Raw genomic sequence first — 20,011 nt, 5'->3', positions numbered from 1 at the left:
GAGGGGATTGTACAAGTGTGCGGCTTGCCACTGATAGCGGAAAGACCGTCCGGAAAGGAGTTTGGCCAGGGATAGGCCCAGTTTGTGTGCCGCCAGGGCGGGTTTTCTTTCGTATTTGGGGACGACGATCAGCGCTGGTTAGAATAATTGACCAACGGAGTAGTGCCGAAACCCGTATCAAGAGAGCAAATCAAGCATTGATATCTGAAGTTGGTTGCTATGCACAATCGATCCACAGCTTGCCCAGTCGCAAGCCCCGGGAAACCTGAAATCGTCGCCCTCTAATTGTCATCACGTTTCGTGACCGTTGAACTATCCCCATACTAATTGGAGGTACTCAATTTGGGTGCAAGATCGTTTATCGAGCACTGAGGTAAGCACACAAGTTTTCGAGGCCACCCCGGCATCATGTCTTACCATCCTCGTCCCCCGGGAACGACAATAGTCTCCGCCGGAATGCAGTACATTGCGCCACCGATGGTTCAGGTAAGATATCCGCAGGTATCACTGGGAATCTTCTTCTTTAGCATACTTTTATTTGGTTCATTTTCGGATTGTTTCGACAGCCACTATTGCCGAGCTTAAGTCAACCACCACCCTCGAATCGAGGCGGAAGTTTCCGATCTGGAGCCACCATTGGTTCCCGACCACAGATGTACAACAACAAACCTCCACCGCAACCTGAACCAGTGTACGATGGGCCAGTGGTGACAGTTTTTGTGGGCAACATCAGCGAAAAGGTGCCTGATCCGATGATAAAGCAAATTCTCGCTACTTGCGGCATGGTTATCAACTGGAAACGTGTGTCAACGTTTGGGTTTTGCGAGTACGAGTAAGTATAGTGGCGGCAAGGATGAAGTTCGTCTCCGGTAGGGGTTAACGGGTTCAAATGCTTTCGTTTGCAGTCCGGACGGTGGTTCTCGAGCGGTACGGTTGGTACATGACTTGGAAGTTGGCGGCAAAAAGTTGGTCGCGAAAGTGGATGCGAAAAACAAAGCGTTGCTGGATTCGTTCCGCGAGGATGAGAACAATGCAGAATCGACCAACGAAGCGTCCGAGAAGCGGCGCGATGATGATGCAATGGTGGGGATCAATCGCATCCTAGAAGACTTTCGCGAGGAACTGGCCGCCGCTGAACAGCACCAGGAGGAACAGCAGGCAAAACAGAAGAAAATGCTTCAAACGGTTGACATCGAAGATGGGAAGCGAGAGATTATTAGCAAGGAGATCGGCAAGTTCCGCAAGTACACAGAAGAAGAGGAGCTCAAGAAGGAAAAGGAAAAAGAACGGAAAAAACGTGAAGAAAAGCGAGCAGAGGAGAAGCAGCGACGGTCGGCATCACCTCGAAAGGACAAAAAAGTACCAGCACCGTCATCTTCTTCCTCTTCCGCTTCGCGACGATCTCGTGATCGTGAGCGGGATCGGGAACGTGAGCGAGAACGTGAACAGCGCGAACGTGATAAGGAACGGGAACGCGAACGAGAGCGTGAACAGCGTGAAAGAGAACGGGAGCGTGAACGTGAACGGGAACGTGATTTGGAGCGCCAACGGGAACGCGAACGGGAACGGGACCGCGAAAGGGAACGGGAGCGCGAAAGAGACGAGAGCAAGGTAAACCGCAACCCGCGCGACATTCAGCGGGAAAAGGAAATGGAGGAGGAAGCCCGCGAACGCAAGAAGACGGAGAAAAAGGCACGCGAGAAGGAGGCCGCGTACCAGGAGCGACTCCGTAACTGGGAGGCTCGCGAAAGAAGAAAAGCTAAGGACTATGAGAAAGATCGAGAGAAGGATCGCTGTCGAGAGGAGGAGCGCGAAAGAGAAGCGAAGCGATTGAAGGAGTTCCTGGAAGACTACGACGACGAGCGGGACGATCCGAAGTACTACAAGTAAGTGGACAGTGGACCCGGACGGGTTTCAAGAGTAATATGATAGTAATGGTTTGTGATTCTCTCTCTAGGGGGCGAGAGCTTCAGCGGCGATTAGCAGATAGGGTCCGAGAAGCGGATGCAGACTCGAAGGATCGCAACAAGGAGCAAGAAGAGCTGGACGAGTTGAAGAACAAAATCTTTAGTGGCGAGTACGACAATCCGGCGCTTGAGTTTGAAAAACTCAAAAAGGAGCGTGAAGATCTCTACAAACCGAAGATTTTGATCGATGTGAACCTGGAGCAATCGCAGCAACGGGAACGAGAATTGGAGCGTGAACGATTGCGTGACATCGAACGACAACGGGCAAAGGATCGCGAGCGCGTCAACAAGGAGCGTTACGTCCTTGCGCAAGCTTCACGCGAACTAGCATCCGTCGATGCGGAACCGATCGAATCAGACTCGAGTGGTCAGGACAACTTTAACTCGCCGGCAGGAGGAGCGCTACAGCCGGGTGCAACTATTAATGCTGCTTCGAACGGACCTGGCTCTGGATCCGGTGGCAGCATTACGGATGGGATGGGAAACAGCAATCACCATCATCCAAGCCATCATCACCATCACCACGGGCATCACGGGCATCCTCATGGGCATCATCATCAACACCACCAAGCAGCAGAATCGCGAGTGGCCTCGGCAGGTCAGCATCCACCGCACGCTGGTTCGGAAACTCGGGATTCGTTCGGTGCGAGTGGCGGCGGAGGTCCAATGGATGATGAAAACTCGCGACACTCAATTCGATCGAACTCGCAGCACGGCGTACCGGAAAGTCCTGAGGCGAACAGCAACAGTGGACAGAACTCGATGTCAGATAAATCTACCCACCATCCTCACCATCACCACCATCAGCTGCTGCCGCAACAATCGACGGTGGGACCGACGATCAGCCTCAACTTGAACGTGAATGCGAAGAAGAAAAAACTTGAAGTGAAGGACGTTTTTAATAGTTTGGACGACGACACCGAAGAATCGAACGGTCCAAAGAAACGTAAACTAGTGCCGCTAGGTAAGGCTGATGAAAAGGAGTTAGTAGAAGCGCCACCACGTTCTCAAATCCGTACTGCTTTGAATTATTTTATCATTAACCACTCAATGCTTGAGGCTCAGTCGAAAGAAAAACGGCAGAGACCGTACGTTAACACAGATTTAACTTCACTAATATGAACATTTCTCTCTTTGTGCAGAGTACGAAGATGGGCGACTGCAAGCGGACACCCCGACCGGAACGGCTAACAACACACCAGGGGCAGGTTCCGCCACGGGAACAAAGTCGTCGGCAAAGGGCAAAAAGGGTGATGAACCACCCAGCCGCGAGTCGCTCAAATCCCAGGAAGAAAAGCGCAAAAACATCAAGAGTATTATCGACAAGATACCAACCGAGAAGCACGATCTGTTCAACTATCCGCTGGATTGGAGCGAGATCGACAATACAATCGAGAAAAAGATTCGACCCTGGATTAATAAGAAAATCATCGAATACATTGGCGAACCGGAACCGACACTGGTTGATTTCATCTGCTCCAAGGTGCTGGCCGGTAGCACCCCTCAGGGCATCTTGGACGATGTTCAAATGGTGCGTTGGAATGGCTGAGAGTAGTTTGGTTTTAACTCTCCTTTATATATTTTCCTTTTACTAATTGTTCACCTTTTGTGTGTTGCCAATTTTAGGTTCTCGACGAAGAAGCGGAAGTTTTTGTGGTAAAAATGTGGCGGCTCCTGATCTACGAGGTGGAAGCCAAAAAGGTTGGCCTAGCGAAGTAAGTGCTGTCGGAGGGAAAGGAGTTTGCGTAACGCTCTAACGAGAGGAGCGACAAAGAGGTTTTCTTAGCCGGAGCAAGGCAAATACTGAAGAAAATGTTTTGTGAAAACTGGCGCACATGAGTTTCATTGAGTTTGAGTTTCGCACAGTTGCCGGCTGCACTGCAGGGAATCCGTGGGTTCTTTGAAGGAAAGCGTTTGTTGCTTTCTGCTCCTTGCCATCAATTTTGTTCTCGTGCTCAAATCTTCCGGTTCCGGTGCGCTTCGGTCTTCTGCGTTATTTCAGTCGCCCTTTCTCTCTCTTTTTCCACTAAAGAAAGGTTTTTGAAAAAACATCATCCACAAAAAATAAGTAGGAGACTAGATAAGGATGGATAGCCGTGAACTGGTAGCAGTCAAAAATTGACTTGGAGAGTCTATTGTCCTTTTGCAGAAGAAAATAACATATGATTATCTTCTTCGAACCGCCCACGTGCGCGAAATTAGAGTTTTTGTGACAAAAAAGAAGCGCTAAGCCATCCCCAGCCCGATGTACAGTTATAGTTAGTGTGGCGCATGATACTAAATGAAAGCTTATTAAAGGTTCTTAGCTAAGTGCAGGCTAGGGACGAAAAAGTGGATAAGGTAACAACAATTAACTGTGGAGATGAATAAATCAAGAACAATACCACTACCATTTTGAAACACTTAAAGCTTAGAAATACACAACGGAAATGGAAAAAATAACCGTCATGATGACGGCTGCAAAAATGATGATTGTTTTCACTGTTTGCAAATAATGTTTGTCCTTTACGCGATACCAATGTTTGGACCTAATTCCAGCCTTCTTTTTCCAGTGTTTGAGTGTGGTATGGTTTTGTGGCGGACCGTGCTATGAAGAGTGGTTATGGACTCTCGTGGTGCGTTGAAACAAAGGCGGGAAACTGCTCAAACGTAAGTAGTTGAAACATTTCCGCGTGCCCTTACTGTTAACAATTGTTTACAGACAGGAAATTATCACTCCCTTCTCGGTTAACGGTTGTTTTGGGGACTGATACATATCAATAGGAAAACTTTGACCCTTGACTTTTTTGTCGGGTTCGTTATTTAGCCGGTACCATCAATATTGGCGCCATAGGTTTCTTTTGACTATGCCTTTGGCTGGAACATTTGATGGTGAAGTCGTTGGAACTCTAGGTAAATATAGGTAGGTAAATCTATAAACTTCTGGTAACTTTGTCCATCGGTGTAGACCTACAGCTCGCACTAGCAGAGCACATCCTGACCCATACTGACCCACGCCAAATCTGCAATCTTTTCCCTTTTTATCGTCCCAATTTTCTAGCCCCAAAGAAGGAAACGGAAAAACACAACTTTGATACACTTACGAAGTACGTAAATACCTTTCGCGTTTATTGTTATCGCAACGACGTAACTGTTGTAGCCAACCTAAAAAGCAAATGCAACTATATTGCAACACTTCCCCCTGTTTCCGAGTTCGCTCAGATGTACTTATTGTACATGACACTCCAGTCACAACTCGGGCGCTTGAAGTTTGCCGAGCCTAATTCGATCGTGGTTAATAATCTTAATCATAATACACAAGCATATCGTTAACATCTAGCGGAATGTTAGTGACACCCGAACCCGTCGGGAGTGTTCTTGTAAGTTATCGACAACGACAACCGCTTGGCCTCTTCAAAATGATTCCACCACATCCGGGTTGATCCACGTAAATGCATACCGAAACTTTCCGGTTCCACTGAATTGCTAGCTGATAGTTTTACGGGGCCATCTTCAGTGCTCGACAAAAACCCTTACGTTTTGGTGCCGAGCTTACTATACGCTACTTCTAAAGGTCAGCTTCACGAAAATAGAACCATGATGCATGACTATCGCCATTGGACGAAGAACGCAAGTTCGACCGATTGCAGTAGATTGGCGCAGCAGTAGTAATATCAAGCTGCCAAAATTCCTGACAAGCGATGTTTTCTCAATCGCCCACCTTTGGCGTCGGATCTTTTTGTAAAGAATGGCGACAAAAACGGGCGCATACCGTGTTAGCAAACCCAAAACAAGTATTATGCAGTATATCTTACGTTTCTTTTACCTTCCGCTTAGCCCATATACTGATAGGTGGCCGAAACTGGTTCGACAATCCGGCCGCGCATATCCTGCAGCGATATTTTCTGTATGTGGCAGGAACGGCACATTAGTCGACCTTCGTACGGGTAGCATCGTTTGTCCGGCTCGTCGGTCAACTGCATGCCGCACTCCTCGCAGATGTAACAATCGACGTGGAAGTCCTTGTCCATCGCAACGACACGCACAGTTTCCTCGGTCCCCTCTACCGGTGTAATACCTAGAACGTACATATGCACGGCGTAAGAGGGCAATGTTACCGCGTTTGGCGGGATTGAATAGACACCAAACCCTCTTTAAGCTCTTACCCTTGCCACAGCTGGCACACTTGGGAGCGAACATGCTGTGATAGTCGTTTACGCAGTAGATCTTATTGTCGACGTCCACCGTGAACGGGACACCATCGAGACACTCGTTGCAGACGCAGCACCGGAAACAACCCGGATGGTACGATTTTCCCATCGCTTGCAAGATCTGATCGAGGAAGGAAAAGGCAAAACAGGGCCATTCATTACATACGCTGCTTAAGGTAAGCCCAACTGGAGATATGTTTCTTACCATTTCCATAATTAAATGTCCACAGATTGCACACTTTTCCGCTGTCTGCTGGAAGCCAGAGTACTGTAAAAAAATCGAAACAAATAAAGTTTACTGGCAAATTGAGATGAGAGAAATGGGATTCGATAGTTTGATTTTAGTAATGGAATCGCAAAGAAAACGACAAGAGGGACGTGTTGTTGTAATCGTGTTCGTATACCGTCCCAAACTGAGACGGCGTACACACTAATTAAGAACAGAGTTGACCCATTCGATGAACAGTTGACTATGTCCTTACCATGTAATCTTCTTCGCAGTACACTCGACCGTGCACATTGTAGAACGCTTTACCGCGCAGAGCTCGGCCGCACGAGCAGCAGATGAAGCAGTTGGTATGGTAGAGGTTTCCCATCGCTTGGCAGGCCGCACCCGCGCCCGTCACCTTTTCCTTGCACGTGTGGCAGATGCCAAAGTATTCACCCTGCTCTTCATTCTTCTCCATTTCTTCCTCCAGCTGGCGAGTCATTTCTTCGATTTTGCGCTCCGCTTCGGTCGGTCCAGTCGGCCGCGGAGGTGTCACGTTGTAGGGAAGCAGATTTTTCGTAAGTCCTTTCGCTACCAAAAAGAGAAGCAAACGCAGAGGTTGTTACAAAACGGACGTTCTTGTAAGTGATTTTGTTATGCTCGTCTTACGCTTTCCGGAACCGGAGCCACTACTCAGCTGCGACGGAGTGGGCGACACGGCTCCCCTCAAGCCCATTGCAATGCCCGTACTGTTCCCGGCCATCAATTGGCTCGCCCCAGACGCTGGCGACCCGTTGGCAGTGGATTTCTGGCCAAGAGGAGCAGCTGCCGTGGCTTGGTGCTGACGTCTGGCCGTCTCAAGTTCTTGCAGTGTTGCGTACTGGCGTTCCTGGCCAACCTGCACTGGCATGGCAGCCGTTGTCGTTCCACCGGCAGTCGGTGACATCACCAAAGGGGGGCTAGATTTTTGCAGTTGCGGCACGGTTCCGGGTCCTCCGCCCGTGATGCTACTGTATTTCGTTCCACTCGTCATGCAAACGTAATCCGAACCGTTAATATCCTCAACGAAGCTTTTGTTTGAATTCGCCCCGGCAGCGGAAGCCGTGCGTGACGGTGATCCATTATTTTTCTGCTGTGTTTTCAGTGCTTCCGAAGATTTCGGTGGCTAGCGTGGGTGGGAAAAGAAGGAGTGATAAGAACCAAAGCCGGATAATTTATGGTGTCGAGTATGGAAACTTACCAGTATAGGCCCTGCTGCGGCGCTGCTAGTGTGCCTCGAGGACTTCTGGTGGAAATCATAGGGCAGAGCGGCCGAAGCAGGTACACCCGTCGCGTGATACTTGACGTTGGGCAGCAGCACCGGCTGTGGTTGTTGAGCAATTTTCACCGATATGCTGCTGTTCGTCGGCGAATGGTACGCCTGTGGAGGCTGCTGTTGCTGTGGATGATACATGGTGGCAGTTGCTCGAAACGCGTTCACGTTGGCGGTAGTCGTCTCGTAGATGGGCTGTTGATACAGATCCGATCCGCTGGACAGTTGCTGCTGATGATGGAGGTGCTGATGCTGGGCCTGATGATACGCTGTCTGGTGCTGCGTTCCTCCTGGACTGGGGCTCCCGTCGGTCCGTTGATGGTAGTACACTTGCGTAGAACCTTTCGTGGCCTGAGGTTGCGCTTGCTGACCAGCAGACGGTGGCGATTGAAGGTTTTCGTAGATCGGTGGTTGTTCCTGTAGCTCGGGAGGGGTGTGTGCGTACCGCCCGGCCATGTTTATCATGCCGTTGACCAGAGGTGTCGCCTGAACCTGCCCCGCCGGAACCTGCGGTTGCGCCTTTATGTTATGCGATTCAAACTTCCGCTGGTCGTAGAGAAGGCCATCGCCTACTTGTTGTTGTTGTTGTTGTTGCTGCTGCTGCTGCTGCTGCTGCGATGCTGGATAGTAGTCGACGTTTTCGTAAACGGTCTGGTGATAGCGCGAATCGTAATAATGGTGTTGCTGCGTCGAACCAATCGAAGCATTACTTCCACTGTGCACACTCGCCCGCGGGCTGTTGGCGCCTCCGGAATGATGGGATGAGTTGCTCAGCGAATGGGTGGGGCTGTTGTTGACCCTGTACTGATAACTGCTGCCACCGCTGATACCACCACCGACGACTGTCGATCCTGTAGCACCAGCATGCGCACTGCTGCCGCTTTGTTGCTGCATGGTGGGGCCACCTCCGGAGAATTTAGTTGCCGTGGCCGATGCCGCTGCTGCTGCAGCAGCCTGCATTTGGTTCTGGTACCGGTCGTACATTCGGTAATCGTTCATGTTGATCGTCGTAGCCACCGACGCTGATGGCCCACTTCCACCACTCAAACTGACTGGCGCCGGCCCGATAGTGGCATAAGCATTGCCACTGTCGAACAATGGACCTTGGCTCCCGGGATGGGGTCGCGGAAGCGAGCCAAGCTTTCCACCGTCACCTTCGAGGCGCATCTGATGCATCCGGGCGATCAGTGCAGCATCTGGGCTTTGCGAATGAAGATGATTTGACGACATACTTTTTTGCTATGTGAGTCAAACGGCGCGAGCAGAAGAAGGTGCAGTGCGGTACTCTTTATGTATAAAGTAAAATGTAGCCTCTCGATTCACGATGCACTCGCTTCTCGCGTGTTTCCCTCACTTTGATGTTCTATCTGCTACTTGTTTCACTTTTCGTCTTAATACTGATGTATTTTGTGGGGATATAGTTGTCCACCATCACAAACCGCATCTCCAGCTCATAGGCTGCTTGAGTCACATTTTTTCATTCACACTGTCAAATACCTTAATCGGTGCATTCATAAAACGGGTTGCAATAAACGGATGTTATAAGGGCAGGCTGTTTCTCATAGGACAAGGATCCGCATTCCGTTCGGCCAGGAGTTTTTTGGCCCGCTACGCCTGGCGATTTTCTCTGCAATGGTCCTCTGCTCGGCGCAGTTAATGAATGTTATCCTCTTCCGTAGGGTACGGCATGTCCACCAGCCATTGTCGCTCGCTGCACGGGATTGTGGCCGATTACCTGCGCAATGTTGGCCACTCCGATGGCGACGGGATCGTCCTGCCCGTGTCCGTGGGCCTTTTTCGGTGCAACGAGAAAAAATCCAAGAAAAGAACAAACGATTTACGGGCTCTGGATGCTTTCTTTGCGACTCTTCTTCGCCAGCCAGACCGACCGAACAGTAATGATTGCTTGCAAGCAAGTGCCCCACACGCATACATACCTGAGCACCGAACGATCCATTCTTTGGCGCTTTCTCTTTCGCGCCAGCGCGCGCTCTCTCCCTCGGACGCCCGCTCTTTGGTCGCCCGTTGGTCGTTCGTCATTCTCGCGGTTTGTTAAATAAACACACGACTCCGCGTACACGCATACACGCTTGCTTGCTCGCGGTTTCACGGTTTCCGAGCACACACCTTGCCGAACTGTCAGATTGATGTTGCTGTATTTCCACAGCACCTTCAGGTGTAAAAATTATTTTGAAATTATGGTATTCCTCGCGTTGCAAGACTGCCATTCTGAAAATATCCTTTTTACGTATCCCGTTTTTGCTCCATGAAAGTGTATCCTTGTTTACGGAAAGTGTTTTCCTTGTCTAGCTTTCATACTATTTTGCACAATTTTCAAAATACTTTGCCCCAACGACTTTGTTTCATTCGAAATTGAGTTTTTTAATTTTTAACTATACACTCAAAAATAATTTGGTCAAAAATGCCTCCCAGACCGCTCGCCGCTCGGCGGTTGTAGTAGTACGTTAACCAAAAATGCAATCAAAATTGAACTATGCTAGTTGGATTGACGGATTTTAAAAAGACATTTAAAAGGCTAGTAAAATGAACTAGTCATAAAATATACTCTTCCCAGATCAAATAATAAGGATGACGATTGTCTTTGGGTACCACCATAGTTTTAGTCTAAAATTATTCGGTTACATTTTGAATTTTATGCCTGTTGTCCATCAATTGGTGTTGGAGCAGAAACCTCTTTTTATCAACCGTTGTAACGGCTTTCAACGATCAAGGATCATATCGAAGGTATTTAAGCTTCTAACAAAGTTGCAAAGGACAACAGGGCGTAGTCAACAACGTTTTTTTTCTTTTGTATTATAGAGACTTTGAGCTGTAATCGCCTAACATTCGTCTCTTAAGGTCAACAACGTTGTTCTACGTGCTTCCAAGCACACCTCAATTTCTTCTGAGGCGAGCAACAAATATGCACGTAAATTAAACTTTTGATATCCTAATTGTGTTGTCCTTGTGTACGATGTACATGTTTGATCGATTGGCTGACGCAGCGATTGATTCAATAGCAAAGCCGAACGATGCTCGAAACATAACGAATTAGTCCACTTCAAAAGAGGATAATGGTTGAAACAAAGAGCAATCCGTTACACTTGTTTACATCATTAGAACTAGCTCAACTATCTGTTCACACTTGGCTCTATTATCCTGTGTATTCAGGGATTTCATCGCTAACGGACATGATTTGTTTCAGGGCTTGTTATGCGTAACGACTTCCTTATTGCTGTGATAATTTAGATGTTTTCCGCGACAGCTGTTCCACGGGGCATCCAGACGCGTTGGTTTCATTTGCTTAAATTACGCATACAATTCCGTACAAGTACAATTAGCAGTAAGCAGAAACCATTATCGAATTGCCAGTAAATTGCCACGCTGGTCGATTTGCGTGTATTATTAAAACGCTATTTATTTTGGTAGAGACACAAATCAGAATGAATTTTGAGCCTCAAACGGTGAATCGTAAAATAACTATGAATTTCAATGGTCGAATGTATATTCATTACAATAATGTGCATCGTCCGCCGCTGCTATCGATTTCATCATGAGAATGGGATTCCCGGAGCATACAACAAGTCCCTTGATGCTTGCTAATTATCCGGCTCGGTCAGCCAAGGTGTTGCGTTTTACGCCAGAACCAATTCAGAAGTAGTTTGCAGCGAACCAAAATACAAAGCGATTTTTGATCATAAGATCACCTTGAAGAAATGATCCCTGCTCATTTACCAAATTGTTACGATTCTTGTGGTGTGTTCATCTTCTGATTCGCTATATCTTCTTTTCAAGCGTTTTTCCCCTTCATAGAGAGTTTGGGTAAATCGGATTAGTGCGTAGGGCATTATCGTTCTGCCTTTTTTACAACATTATGGTCACATTTCGTCCATCTATTATTAAATACACGTTAAGGTTCGTAAATAGCGTTAACAGCTTCGTGAGTTAGCCTTTTTCGTACGCTGAATGAGCGCGTTTTCATTATTTGCCTTGTCATCGCAAAACGGGTAAGATCGTTCCCGAAAGACGCACAGAAATGATTTCAAATCTTTTCCTCGAGCACTCGACAGAGGTCATTGATACTGTTGGAAAAAAGCATTGCCTTAACAGCTCATAATTGTACGAGGCCTTCGAAGCGTGGCGGTCTTTCGTTCTGTTAATCCACTGTGTTCCTCTTCTGTAATTGCCTACGCAAACGCTACGAATATATAAATCAATAATTGAAGCATGTTCTGCCACTAGTAGGAGTAATGTGATGAAGAAAAGCAGCCTCTACTACTCTGGCAATCTAATGGCGACGGAGTTTGCCGATCGACCCGGAGCGCCCCCGGCATACTTATCAAATTAGATCATGACTTGTCAAAACATCGATCATGGGTCGCCAGCCACTGCCACTGCATCGCTAGCCAAGCTGATTTGATTTGCAGTTCAGTTCAGCAGTGGTGCTCGACACGGGTTTAAAGTTTCGGGACATGCAACGTGAGTTATCAAAGGGAAAGTATTGGACGGTATGCGCGAGTTATCGTCGTGTCGAAATGGAAGAATTTCGCAAGTCCGCCAATTCACCACGGTGATTCGTGGATCCGCCAATTCACCACGGTGGATCACGGGTTTCGTTGGTTAGGAAATAGGGACTAATGCAACGCCTGTCAGTGCGTTATTTAAACAGATGTTCATTTCCTTGCAATTGGTGCAGTGATTGAAAGTGTAACGAGCAGGCGAATCGTTTTTCAGTTTTGTTTTGATGGCTCCATCTGACCACCGTGTTTGGCGCATGCGATAAGGCTGTGCGTCACCGTTTCGAAACGGACTTTTCAAAATTAAGTCCCAATTACACGACCTTGGCCATAATTGCGCTTCCTGCGACTGCGTGTACCCTTGAATCGAAAATAAGAAATCACACCCAAGAAGCATTCGAGCGATGTCAATGGTGGTTGGTCAACCAAAGGAAATTGATAAAGCTCATACTCTAAAGGCACACGAAGGCTGAGCTTACGACATCGCCCGAGAGTCCGATGGGCCGACAGACCAGACCGGAAGCATTATGTTTGGTCCAACGTATCCGTACCGCTTGTGACGGTAACCGACGGTCCGATAATGGACCCAGAGGCCAACAGTCTCTGGCGGATCGGACCAAACCCAAATATTGACCCTTGCCGGGGGCCACGGATGGCCTTCAAAACAAGTGAACCAATTTCTACCGCTTCTTTCTTGTTCAGCCCGAGCGTTCGTCTCTTACGAGGCAATGAAGTCTTTCGATTATCGCTTTGTATTTATTGAATTTTAGAACCGACGCACTTGGTCGGTAATGGATCGCGACGCGATTACTGCTGGTTAATGAACCACTCAATCGCCCCCGGGATGCATTACAGCGCGTGCTTTAGCGATTAATCCGTGTGTTTGTGTGTGTTTATTGTACCATTGTGCCTCGGGAATGATCCGAGATAATCTCACGGATTCAAACCTGCTTTCCATGGGCCAAGAAAAATCCCCGGTCCGTAGTTGTGACTAGTGACAGAGGCACTGCTCATCATCAGCCGTGTTGTGTGCCGTACCGTGGGTACCCTTGGGCAGTTCTGCGCTGCGTCATTTGCGCTGTACCGGGAATCTGAGGGTGAGCGTAAGCCACGGACACTGAAGCATGTCGCATGCCGAGTGGTTTGGCCGTATCGCAAAAAAGTCCCGCCAATGTTCCCAGGGATTTCTCACATCCGGTTGTTACTTCTGCCGCTTCCGGTACGGTGCGATCGTTTGTTTTCTTCGCCCTCGGCTCACTATCAACCGGAGTCGTCCTCGGGGTGGTGGTGCGCTGCGATCGCGTGTGGTTGTGCACGTCCACATGGCGGCACATGACAAGCTTCCTTCGGACGGGCCCCCCACAGGTAGAACGTGGTACCGGCGACGGCGCGATCACTCCTTCGCTCAGTAGCGATCCGATCGCGAAGTGAACAACAGCTCGCAGCGCAGCGTGAGCAGCCGAGCGTCGTATTCCGCGTATTGCGTGTCCATCGATCGTTTCGGTGCGAATTTTATGTTACCTGCCGCCCGGTGGTGTGGTGTGTGTTGTTCGGAAGGAACCCTTAACAACCCAGCCGAGCGCGCGCAGTGAGGAAATCGGGTAGAAAACACCAAATTGAACCGCGCCACGCCTGAGGGTGGCCAAGTCACGGTTCTCTCTGCGGGTGGTTGTGAATGCAGGTGCCGATTGTGAAAGTGCAAGATTTTGGGGCTGTGTGCCTCAGTTTGTTTTTTATATATTGTATTGTACTTCGGGTTTGACGGTTGACGAAACTCTGAAACCGACCAGTGAGCAGCCGTCCGGTGTGCCAGTGACCATCAAAAACAAAAACCAGAGCGAAAGTTTTCTGCAAGGACACACCTGACGACAACGGCATCGGTAGTGGCGGTGGCGGCGCGTGGCCAGCGTGTGCGGTAGGAAGCATCAATCTTTTGCCCCGGACCATACTGTGTGACGGTGGTGCTGGTGAGTTGGGTTTGGATGCCACGACATTTTCGCGATTACCGCACCACGGTGAGGCTTTTCCGGCCGGAGAAGAACAGGAGCTCGTCGTGTGCTCGTAGCGAGAGTGAAGCCCGCAAAAGCACAACGAATCCGCAACGTTCTGTGCCGGAACACCCGGATCACGATTTTGCCGCAATTTTGACTGCAGTTTCATTCCGTTTGGAATCCCCAGACAACTAGAACCGGATCTCCGGCGATATGATAAGCATCTCTTATTTGCTGCTAATGGCAGATAATTTATTCGCTAGTAAAAATAACCTAAATTGAGCAACAGAAGAAGCGGTGTCCTTAATTTACAATCAACAATCAGACCGTTCAATCAGTGGAATTAATGTTATCTTAATTTGATACCGAGTTCTGCTTATTTCTCGCACTGTGTCGTCTGTACGCATTTTGTTCTTGTGATATTTTCCAGGAGCGCTTTAAAAGCCGTGCAAACGAGAGCCGGTTGAGACCATATAACTTACATACCCAAACGATTCCATTACTGCCAACAAGAATCACTGGCGGCTAGGGTCTACAGCTTCTTGGAATGTGGACCCTTGTTGCTCATCGATCGGTGAGAATTTTATTTGTGTTTCTCGGTCCGCTTTGGAGTGGCCAGCGGAAAACATGCATACTTTACATTGTTTACGCACTGGGTGTGAACGGAGTTGGAGACTGGTTCGACTATCGCGAAATCGGTTGGCCGGGTGACTGAGGCGATTGGCCGCGGACTGTCTCCGAACGCCTCGTGTAGTCATTGTTACTTTGTGCAATGCAAATGTCTGTTGCATGGATCTCTGGCTGCCTGCAAGGGCAAGACATTCCATTGTCGCGATTTGACATCAGCGTGGACAAGCTGACTAGCGTCGCTTCCTTGGGGCTGAATACGCCTGCGAAGAACTAGTCCCACAATACTCAGTCCTACTCTGAACTTGAAAATTTCCAAGTAAATGACAAAAATCGAACGAGTTAAACAGTGTTCGGTTTTCACGCATAAATCCGCGCGATGTATGCAACAGACGCATCGGTTTAATCAGGCGTGAAACTCAGCCAGCGGCAGTTATTTGGAAGTTATTGTGTTACCAGCGGAAGCAAGTGCTTACAGTACAAAATCGTTTTTAACGTCTTTATTAAGGAGCAGCTTATGCGCGTATGTGAATCCTTGGACTCTGGCGCAATCGGCCGGGGCGTGGTACAACGTTTGAACGCAGGAGCTTCCGTCTCTGTTCATTCATTACTCAGTGCAACACCGGTGGCTATGCAGAACTCTAAGCTGTGGTTCGGAAGACATACTTTTCCTGGGGCTTAGGTTCACTGTGTGCGATATTTATGCTGGAGTATGACAATTATACTGCCATATAAGTCATTGTCAGCCTGTGGTGGGCTCCTCATATGATGAGAATGTGGAACGACGGACGAAGCCAGAAAAGTCTTCCGTAAGGACAACGGCATCGTTTGCGGTGAAGTGAATGCACCGATAACGGTGCAAGAATTTTGGTAACTGTAAAACTGGTTGACGGGCGAAGTTTATTGACCTCGAGAACCGGAGGCCAGACAAGGATCGCTCGGCGGTTATGCTGCGGGATAATGAAACGAGTTACGGTTCTGCAGATCAGTCGAAGCAATATTTTAGGCTTTTAACGGGACTATTACCAAATTTAATTCATAGAAAGTTTTTTAAACGAGCCAACCCAACATATGTGCTGGTTAAGTACAGAAACATTCACATTCTTTAGGATCGTAGCGACGCTACTTTCAGTTCACTGTCGAGATCGCTAAGCTATATTTTTTTAGGGAAGCAATCGAATTTGCTCTGGAATATTCGAGAACATTTACCTGGGCTTTATTTTTTTGATGCTGCTTAGTCGTTGAAGCGAAACGAAAAGACCAAAATTAAAACATGTCGGTTGTTTGGGAAACAACAACAATTGGAATGGTCCAATGCAGACCGCACAATATGGGCTACTGACTCAAAATCATTCTTCCATGTGTATAAAAGATATGTTTCAGCTATCAACCTTGTCAACCTGCGTATGTGTATAATTTAAGTTGTTCAATGTTTTACAAGATCGAGGGTATTATTATAGAAATGGATTTGCTATCGACAATTGGATTTGTTATTCAAAAAGCTACGAATAGCTGGCACCCCTTTCGTCGCTTCAAGTAATCCCTAGCACTACGGAATTTCAGAAAAAAAACTAAAAGAACTCGTCGTCGTGCACTTAAGGTTAAACACCTTCCAGTTAATGGTCTTTTATTTGTGCACTCACGAAATTGCGCCTTATCATTCACGTCCATTAACTCTTTACGTTGCGCTGACCAAAAACTAAGTGAAACACGAAACGGTGCTGCTGTCGATAAGAGGTACAAACGTTTCCTGTTAGACAGCGAATTTCCTTGAAGCGCTCAAAGTCGCTCTTCATTCTGGGCGCAGCACATCGGAGCACGTTGACCTTTTCCGCGCACCTTGCTCAGAACGGAGCGTGTATTATCGTTTTCCGGGGCGAGTGGATGTGTAATGGGCGTCACCCGTAGCCTAGTTCGCACTGAGCGGTAAGGTGTGAACAACATGACGACCCACGGACGGGTGGCATCACCCGGGCGCTCGCCGAAACTCGATCGCCCGTAAATGTTGGTACACTTTTGAACATAGCTCACCGACATTTCATATCGAGCTTACGATCGAATGAGTGATTTATCGTTTGATCGACGGGCACGCGACCGGCACGCGTTTGTATCCTTCACAGCTCACGGACGGAGCACGGGTTACGGTTGAAAAAGGGGTGCCGGTGGCACGCTGAGGATTAGTCCAACACTGATCGCGATCCGATTGACAGTGCGCGCTGCATTCCGGACCTGCCTCCTGCTACTACTAGCGAACGAACGGTATCCTTGGTGGCTGGTTACGCAATTTCGGCTGATCCGGTGTGGTGGTGGCTTTCTTATCGTGCAGTTTCTGGTTTCTGCTTTTCAATGCCATTCGTGCCGGCTTGGACCTATTTCACGTCAAACTTGTTCTCCACATTCCTTTCCCGATAGGTTTAAGCTCCGCACGTTTGTGACTCATTTGTAATTCCTGATACCCGCAGGACATGGCTTCGCAGTTTTGCATCCTTCTGCCATTGTTGCTAGCCCAGGTCGGGCTTGGTCAATGGTTGCCACCAGCTGTTGGAGGTACGCAGCTTAAAAAGGTTGCACAGTGGTCGGCAGTCGATTTTAGTTTCCCGTCGGCAAAGGACCGTGATGAGGCAATTGCGAGCGGCCGCTACACCCCAGAAAACTGTATACCACTAGACATGGATGTGGATTATGGAAGTAAGTGATCTATTTCTCCAGTGGTTCCGGCTGGTGAAACCTTTTACTAACCCTAAGACCATCGCCTGGTTTATTTCTTCGGTAGATGCAGCCAAGTCTCGTCTGTTCATCACTATCCCTCGGTTCCAAACCGGGATTCCGTACACGCTGGGGCGTGTTTCCGGCACTCAGGGACCATCTGGCCCACTGGTGGAACCATATCCAAACGCCGCTATCCAGGATAGGCCGGAGAGTAAAAATTGCAACGGAATCGTGTCCGTTTTTCGGATAAAGGTGTGTGTTCCTCCTTCACGGATGTGATATGTGACTTGTCTAACCAAACGCATCTGTTTGTACGCTTCCAGATCGATGAATGTAACCGCATGTGGGTACTGGACACCGGTAGGGTTGGCGAAACACGGATGTGCCCGCCGAAGTTGCTGGTTTTTGATATGAAAACTGATCAAATTATACATCGATACGAGATACCAGCCGAGCAACTCGTGTGTGACTTGTCGCTGTTGGTCAATCTGGTAAGAAATCGTCCTTCTAGGATTAACCCACAAGCGCTGCCGATTGTCATTCGTTCTCACGGTTCCTTTTTCAGCTTGTTGATGTACAGGATCCATCGCCACTCGGCTCGTGCCAAGACACGAAAGTGTACATGGCCGACGTTACCGCGCCTGGTATGATCGTCTACGATATGGCCCGGCGTAAATCGTGGCGTATCACGAACAAACAAATGCATCCGAACCCAGACTACGGTACCTTCACCATCGCTGGCGAAAGCTTTGATTTGATGGATGGCATTGTCGCGATGGCCATGTCACCGCGCATTCCGACCGATAATGTGGTGTTTTCAACGTACGGTAGAAGCTGGCGTCCGGTGAGCGATCGGCTGCTGTACTTCCACGCGTTGGCCTCTATGACGGAAAATGCGGTGCGCACATCGGTGCTAAATAACGACACCGTGTGGGAGGACAACGTCGAAGCGGAACAACGTGCCTTCCGCCCAATTGGGAACCGTTATTCGCAATCCGTTGCCGAGGCAATGGATAGCAATGGGAATCTGATTTTCGGGCTCGTGGGACAGAATGCGATCGCGTGCTGGGACTCTACCACGCCGTACACTCCGGCCAACATGCGCATCTTGTCGCAAAACAGCGAAACATTACAGTTTCCCAGCGGGCTGAAGGTGATACGCAATCGGAAAGGGGTCGAGGAGCTGTGGGTGCTCACCTGCCGTTTTCAGAAGGTAATGACGGGTTCGTTGAACACCAATGAAACCAATTTCAGAATTCAGGCCATACAGATGCCAGAAATACTAGGACGTAAAACATCGTGTAAACTGTAGAGTGGTGTGGTTTGAAGGAACTGAACTTTTAGTGCAAAATAAATCATTTGTCGTAAGTCAGAATACTACGTGGTTTTGCATTCATAATATATGCCTCGTTCGATTGCGTGAGCCATTAACGATTATTTGCCGTTTGAACATAAATCCCGGCCGGTGAATATGCAGCGCCATCTGGCGTGCAATGCAGCCTTTGACAGAACACATCGCGCCGGCCGCGTAGCAGCGTTTGACGGGTTTCGCGAATATCAACAATAAACAATCGAAGAACACGTCGAGAAAGAAGAGCGCAAATTTTACACCAACAGTCCGAACAAGTCGTTTTAAAACCGAGAAACATGACGAAACTATTCGAATGGTTCATGGCCGCGGCCTGCTTTCTCAGTGTGTACTTTGCAATAGTTCTGCGGCAAGTGAAGCACGACCTGTTGGATCAGTACATGTTTGAAATTAAGCTTTCTCCCTTGTTCTTGGTGATGGTGTTTGGGGTAAGTGACGTGAGAATGTCGATAAGTGTTTATGAACCATCTATTGAATGATCTATTGTTTTCAGATGTACTCCGCAACCGTCGTGCTGTATCGGACATTCACGTTCAACAATTGCGAGGACGCTGCGAAGGAACTGATGGAACAAATTAAGGAAGCCAAGTCCGATCTGCGAAGCAAAGGTCTCGTGCTGAGTGATTAACGTGATAAGCGTGAGATGTGTTAGGTTTGCTTGTAAATAAAATGTTTTATTCGATGAAAAGTTATCACTAAGCCAGAATGCAAACAGAACATTGATTCATAGATTTGATTCATCAATGAGGAATGCATTTCATAAAAGATATGTTGATTGATCTATGAATGAATAACTTGAACGATCTTAAATCAATCCTAAAACATTTAAAGTCAAATCGATCATAACCTCGCATGTCGTATTGAAAAATAATCTTGAATGCCACCGACGTTACAATGTTGACTGTAACTCATGCATTTGTTCAAATAATTCCTACGTTCCTACTGGCCTTGAGTCTTGGCGTAAGTATAACCGTTTACTATTCGCTTTGTACTATTGTTGGCTATTCGTTTTGATGATCGTGACAATTGTACCTTTGTGTTTATGTATTTTAAGAAATTGTAACAAATTAAACGTTACCACAAACCATTACCTTTGGGCTCTGGCTCTGAGATTTGTGCCT

The 20,011-nt window shown here is 48.0% G+C and overlaps 4 protein-coding genes across 4 annotated transcripts; 3 read left to right on the top strand and 1 right to left on the bottom strand.

Moving 5' to 3' along the window:
- Positions 1-128: 128 nt before the first annotated feature.
- Positions 129-4,388, top strand: LOC131212927 (RNA-binding protein 25). The gene is made up of 6 exons (XM_058207016.1): positions 129-486; positions 567-832; positions 906-1,886; positions 1,958-2,931; positions 3,110-3,498; positions 3,594-4,388. Exons 1-6 carry the CDS (start codon positions 409-411, stop codon positions 3,684-3,686), a joined length of 2,781 nt encoding a protein of 926 aa, XP_058062999.1. The 5' UTR covers positions 129-408; the 3' UTR covers positions 3,687-4,388.
- A 687-nt stretch (positions 4,389-5,075) lies between these two features.
- Positions 5,076-8,932, bottom strand: LOC131209017 (LIM domain-containing protein jub). Its single transcript, XM_058201982.1, has 6 exons — positions 7,606-8,932; positions 7,035-7,530; positions 6,640-6,956; positions 6,363-6,425; positions 6,113-6,278; positions 5,076-6,024 (listed from the first exon to the last, which is right to left on the bottom strand). Exons 1-6 carry the CDS (start codon positions 8,905-8,907, stop codon positions 5,780-5,782), a joined length of 2,589 nt encoding a protein of 862 aa, XP_058057965.1. The 5' UTR covers positions 8,908-8,932; the 3' UTR covers positions 5,076-5,779.
- A 3,178-nt stretch (positions 8,933-12,110) lies between these two features.
- On the top strand, positions 12,111-18,884 carry LOC131212816 (protein yellow-like). Its single transcript, XM_058206849.1, has 5 exons — positions 12,111-12,156; positions 17,275-17,500; positions 17,586-17,773; positions 17,845-18,012; positions 18,087-18,884. Exons 2-5 carry the CDS (start codon positions 17,278-17,280, stop codon positions 18,831-18,833), a joined length of 1,326 nt encoding a protein of 441 aa, XP_058062832.1. The 5' UTR covers positions 12,111-12,156; positions 17,275-17,277; the 3' UTR covers positions 18,834-18,884.
- Positions 18,885-19,102: 218 nt separating this feature from the next.
- LOC131210882 (dolichol-phosphate mannosyltransferase subunit 3) lies at positions 19,103-19,780 on the top strand. The gene is made up of 2 exons (XM_058204192.1): positions 19,103-19,318; positions 19,384-19,780. Exons 1-2 carry the CDS (start codon positions 19,169-19,171, stop codon positions 19,516-19,518), a joined length of 285 nt encoding a protein of 94 aa, XP_058060175.1. The 5' UTR covers positions 19,103-19,168; the 3' UTR covers positions 19,519-19,780.
- The last annotated feature ends 231 nt before the right edge of the window (positions 19,781-20,011 follow it).

This window comes from Anopheles bellator, chromosome 2, assembly GCF_943735745.2.
Source record: "Anopheles bellator chromosome 2, idAnoBellAS_SP24_06.2, whole genome shotgun sequence".
In the NCBI taxonomy this organism is placed as follows: Eukaryota; Metazoa; Arthropoda; class Insecta; order Diptera; family Culicidae; genus Anopheles; species Anopheles bellator.
The sequence above is the reverse complement of the archived record's forward strand: the minus strand, read 5'-3'. Positions and strand labels throughout refer to the sequence as shown.

Coding starts and splice junctions, on each gene's coding strand:
- LOC131212816 (XM_058206849.1), top strand. CDS start 17,278: ATGGCTTCGCAGTTTTGCATCCTTCTGCCATTGTTGCTAGCCCAGGTC. Junction 17,501..17,585: donor CATGGATGTGGATTATGGAA/GTAAGTGATCTA, acceptor TTTCTTCGGTAG/ATGCAGCCAAGTCTCGTCTG. Junction 17,774..17,844: donor TGTCCGTTTTTCGGATAAAG/GTGTGTGTTCCT, acceptor GTACGCTTCCAG/ATCGATGAATGTAACCGCAT.
- LOC131209017 (XM_058201982.1), bottom strand. CDS start 8,907: ATGTCGTCAAATCATCTTCATTCGCAAAGCCCAGATGCTGCACTGATC. Junction 7,531..7,605: donor CCGCAGCAGGGCCTATACTG/GTAAGTTTCCAT, acceptor CACCCACGCTAG/CCACCGAAATCTTCGGAAGC. Junction 6,025..6,112: donor GTGTGCCAGCTGTGGCAAGG/GTAAGAGCTTAA, acceptor TGTACGTTCTAG/GTATTACACCGGTAGAGGGG.
- LOC131212927 (XM_058207016.1), top strand. CDS start 409: ATGTCTTACCATCCTCGTCCCCCGGGAACGACAATAGTCTCCGCCGGA. Junction 487..566: donor TTGCGCCACCGATGGTTCAG/GTAAGATATCCG, acceptor TTGTTTCGACAG/CCACTATTGCCGAGCTTAAG. Junction 2,932..3,109: donor ACGTAAACTAGTGCCGCTAG/GTAAGGCTGATG, acceptor CTCTTTGTGCAG/AGTACGAAGATGGGCGACTG.
- LOC131210882 (XM_058204192.1), top strand. CDS start 19,169: ATGACGAAACTATTCGAATGGTTCATGGCCGCGGCCTGCTTTCTCAGT. Junction 19,319..19,383: donor TCTTGGTGATGGTGTTTGGG/GTAAGTGACGTG, acceptor TATTGTTTTCAG/ATGTACTCCGCAACCGTCGT.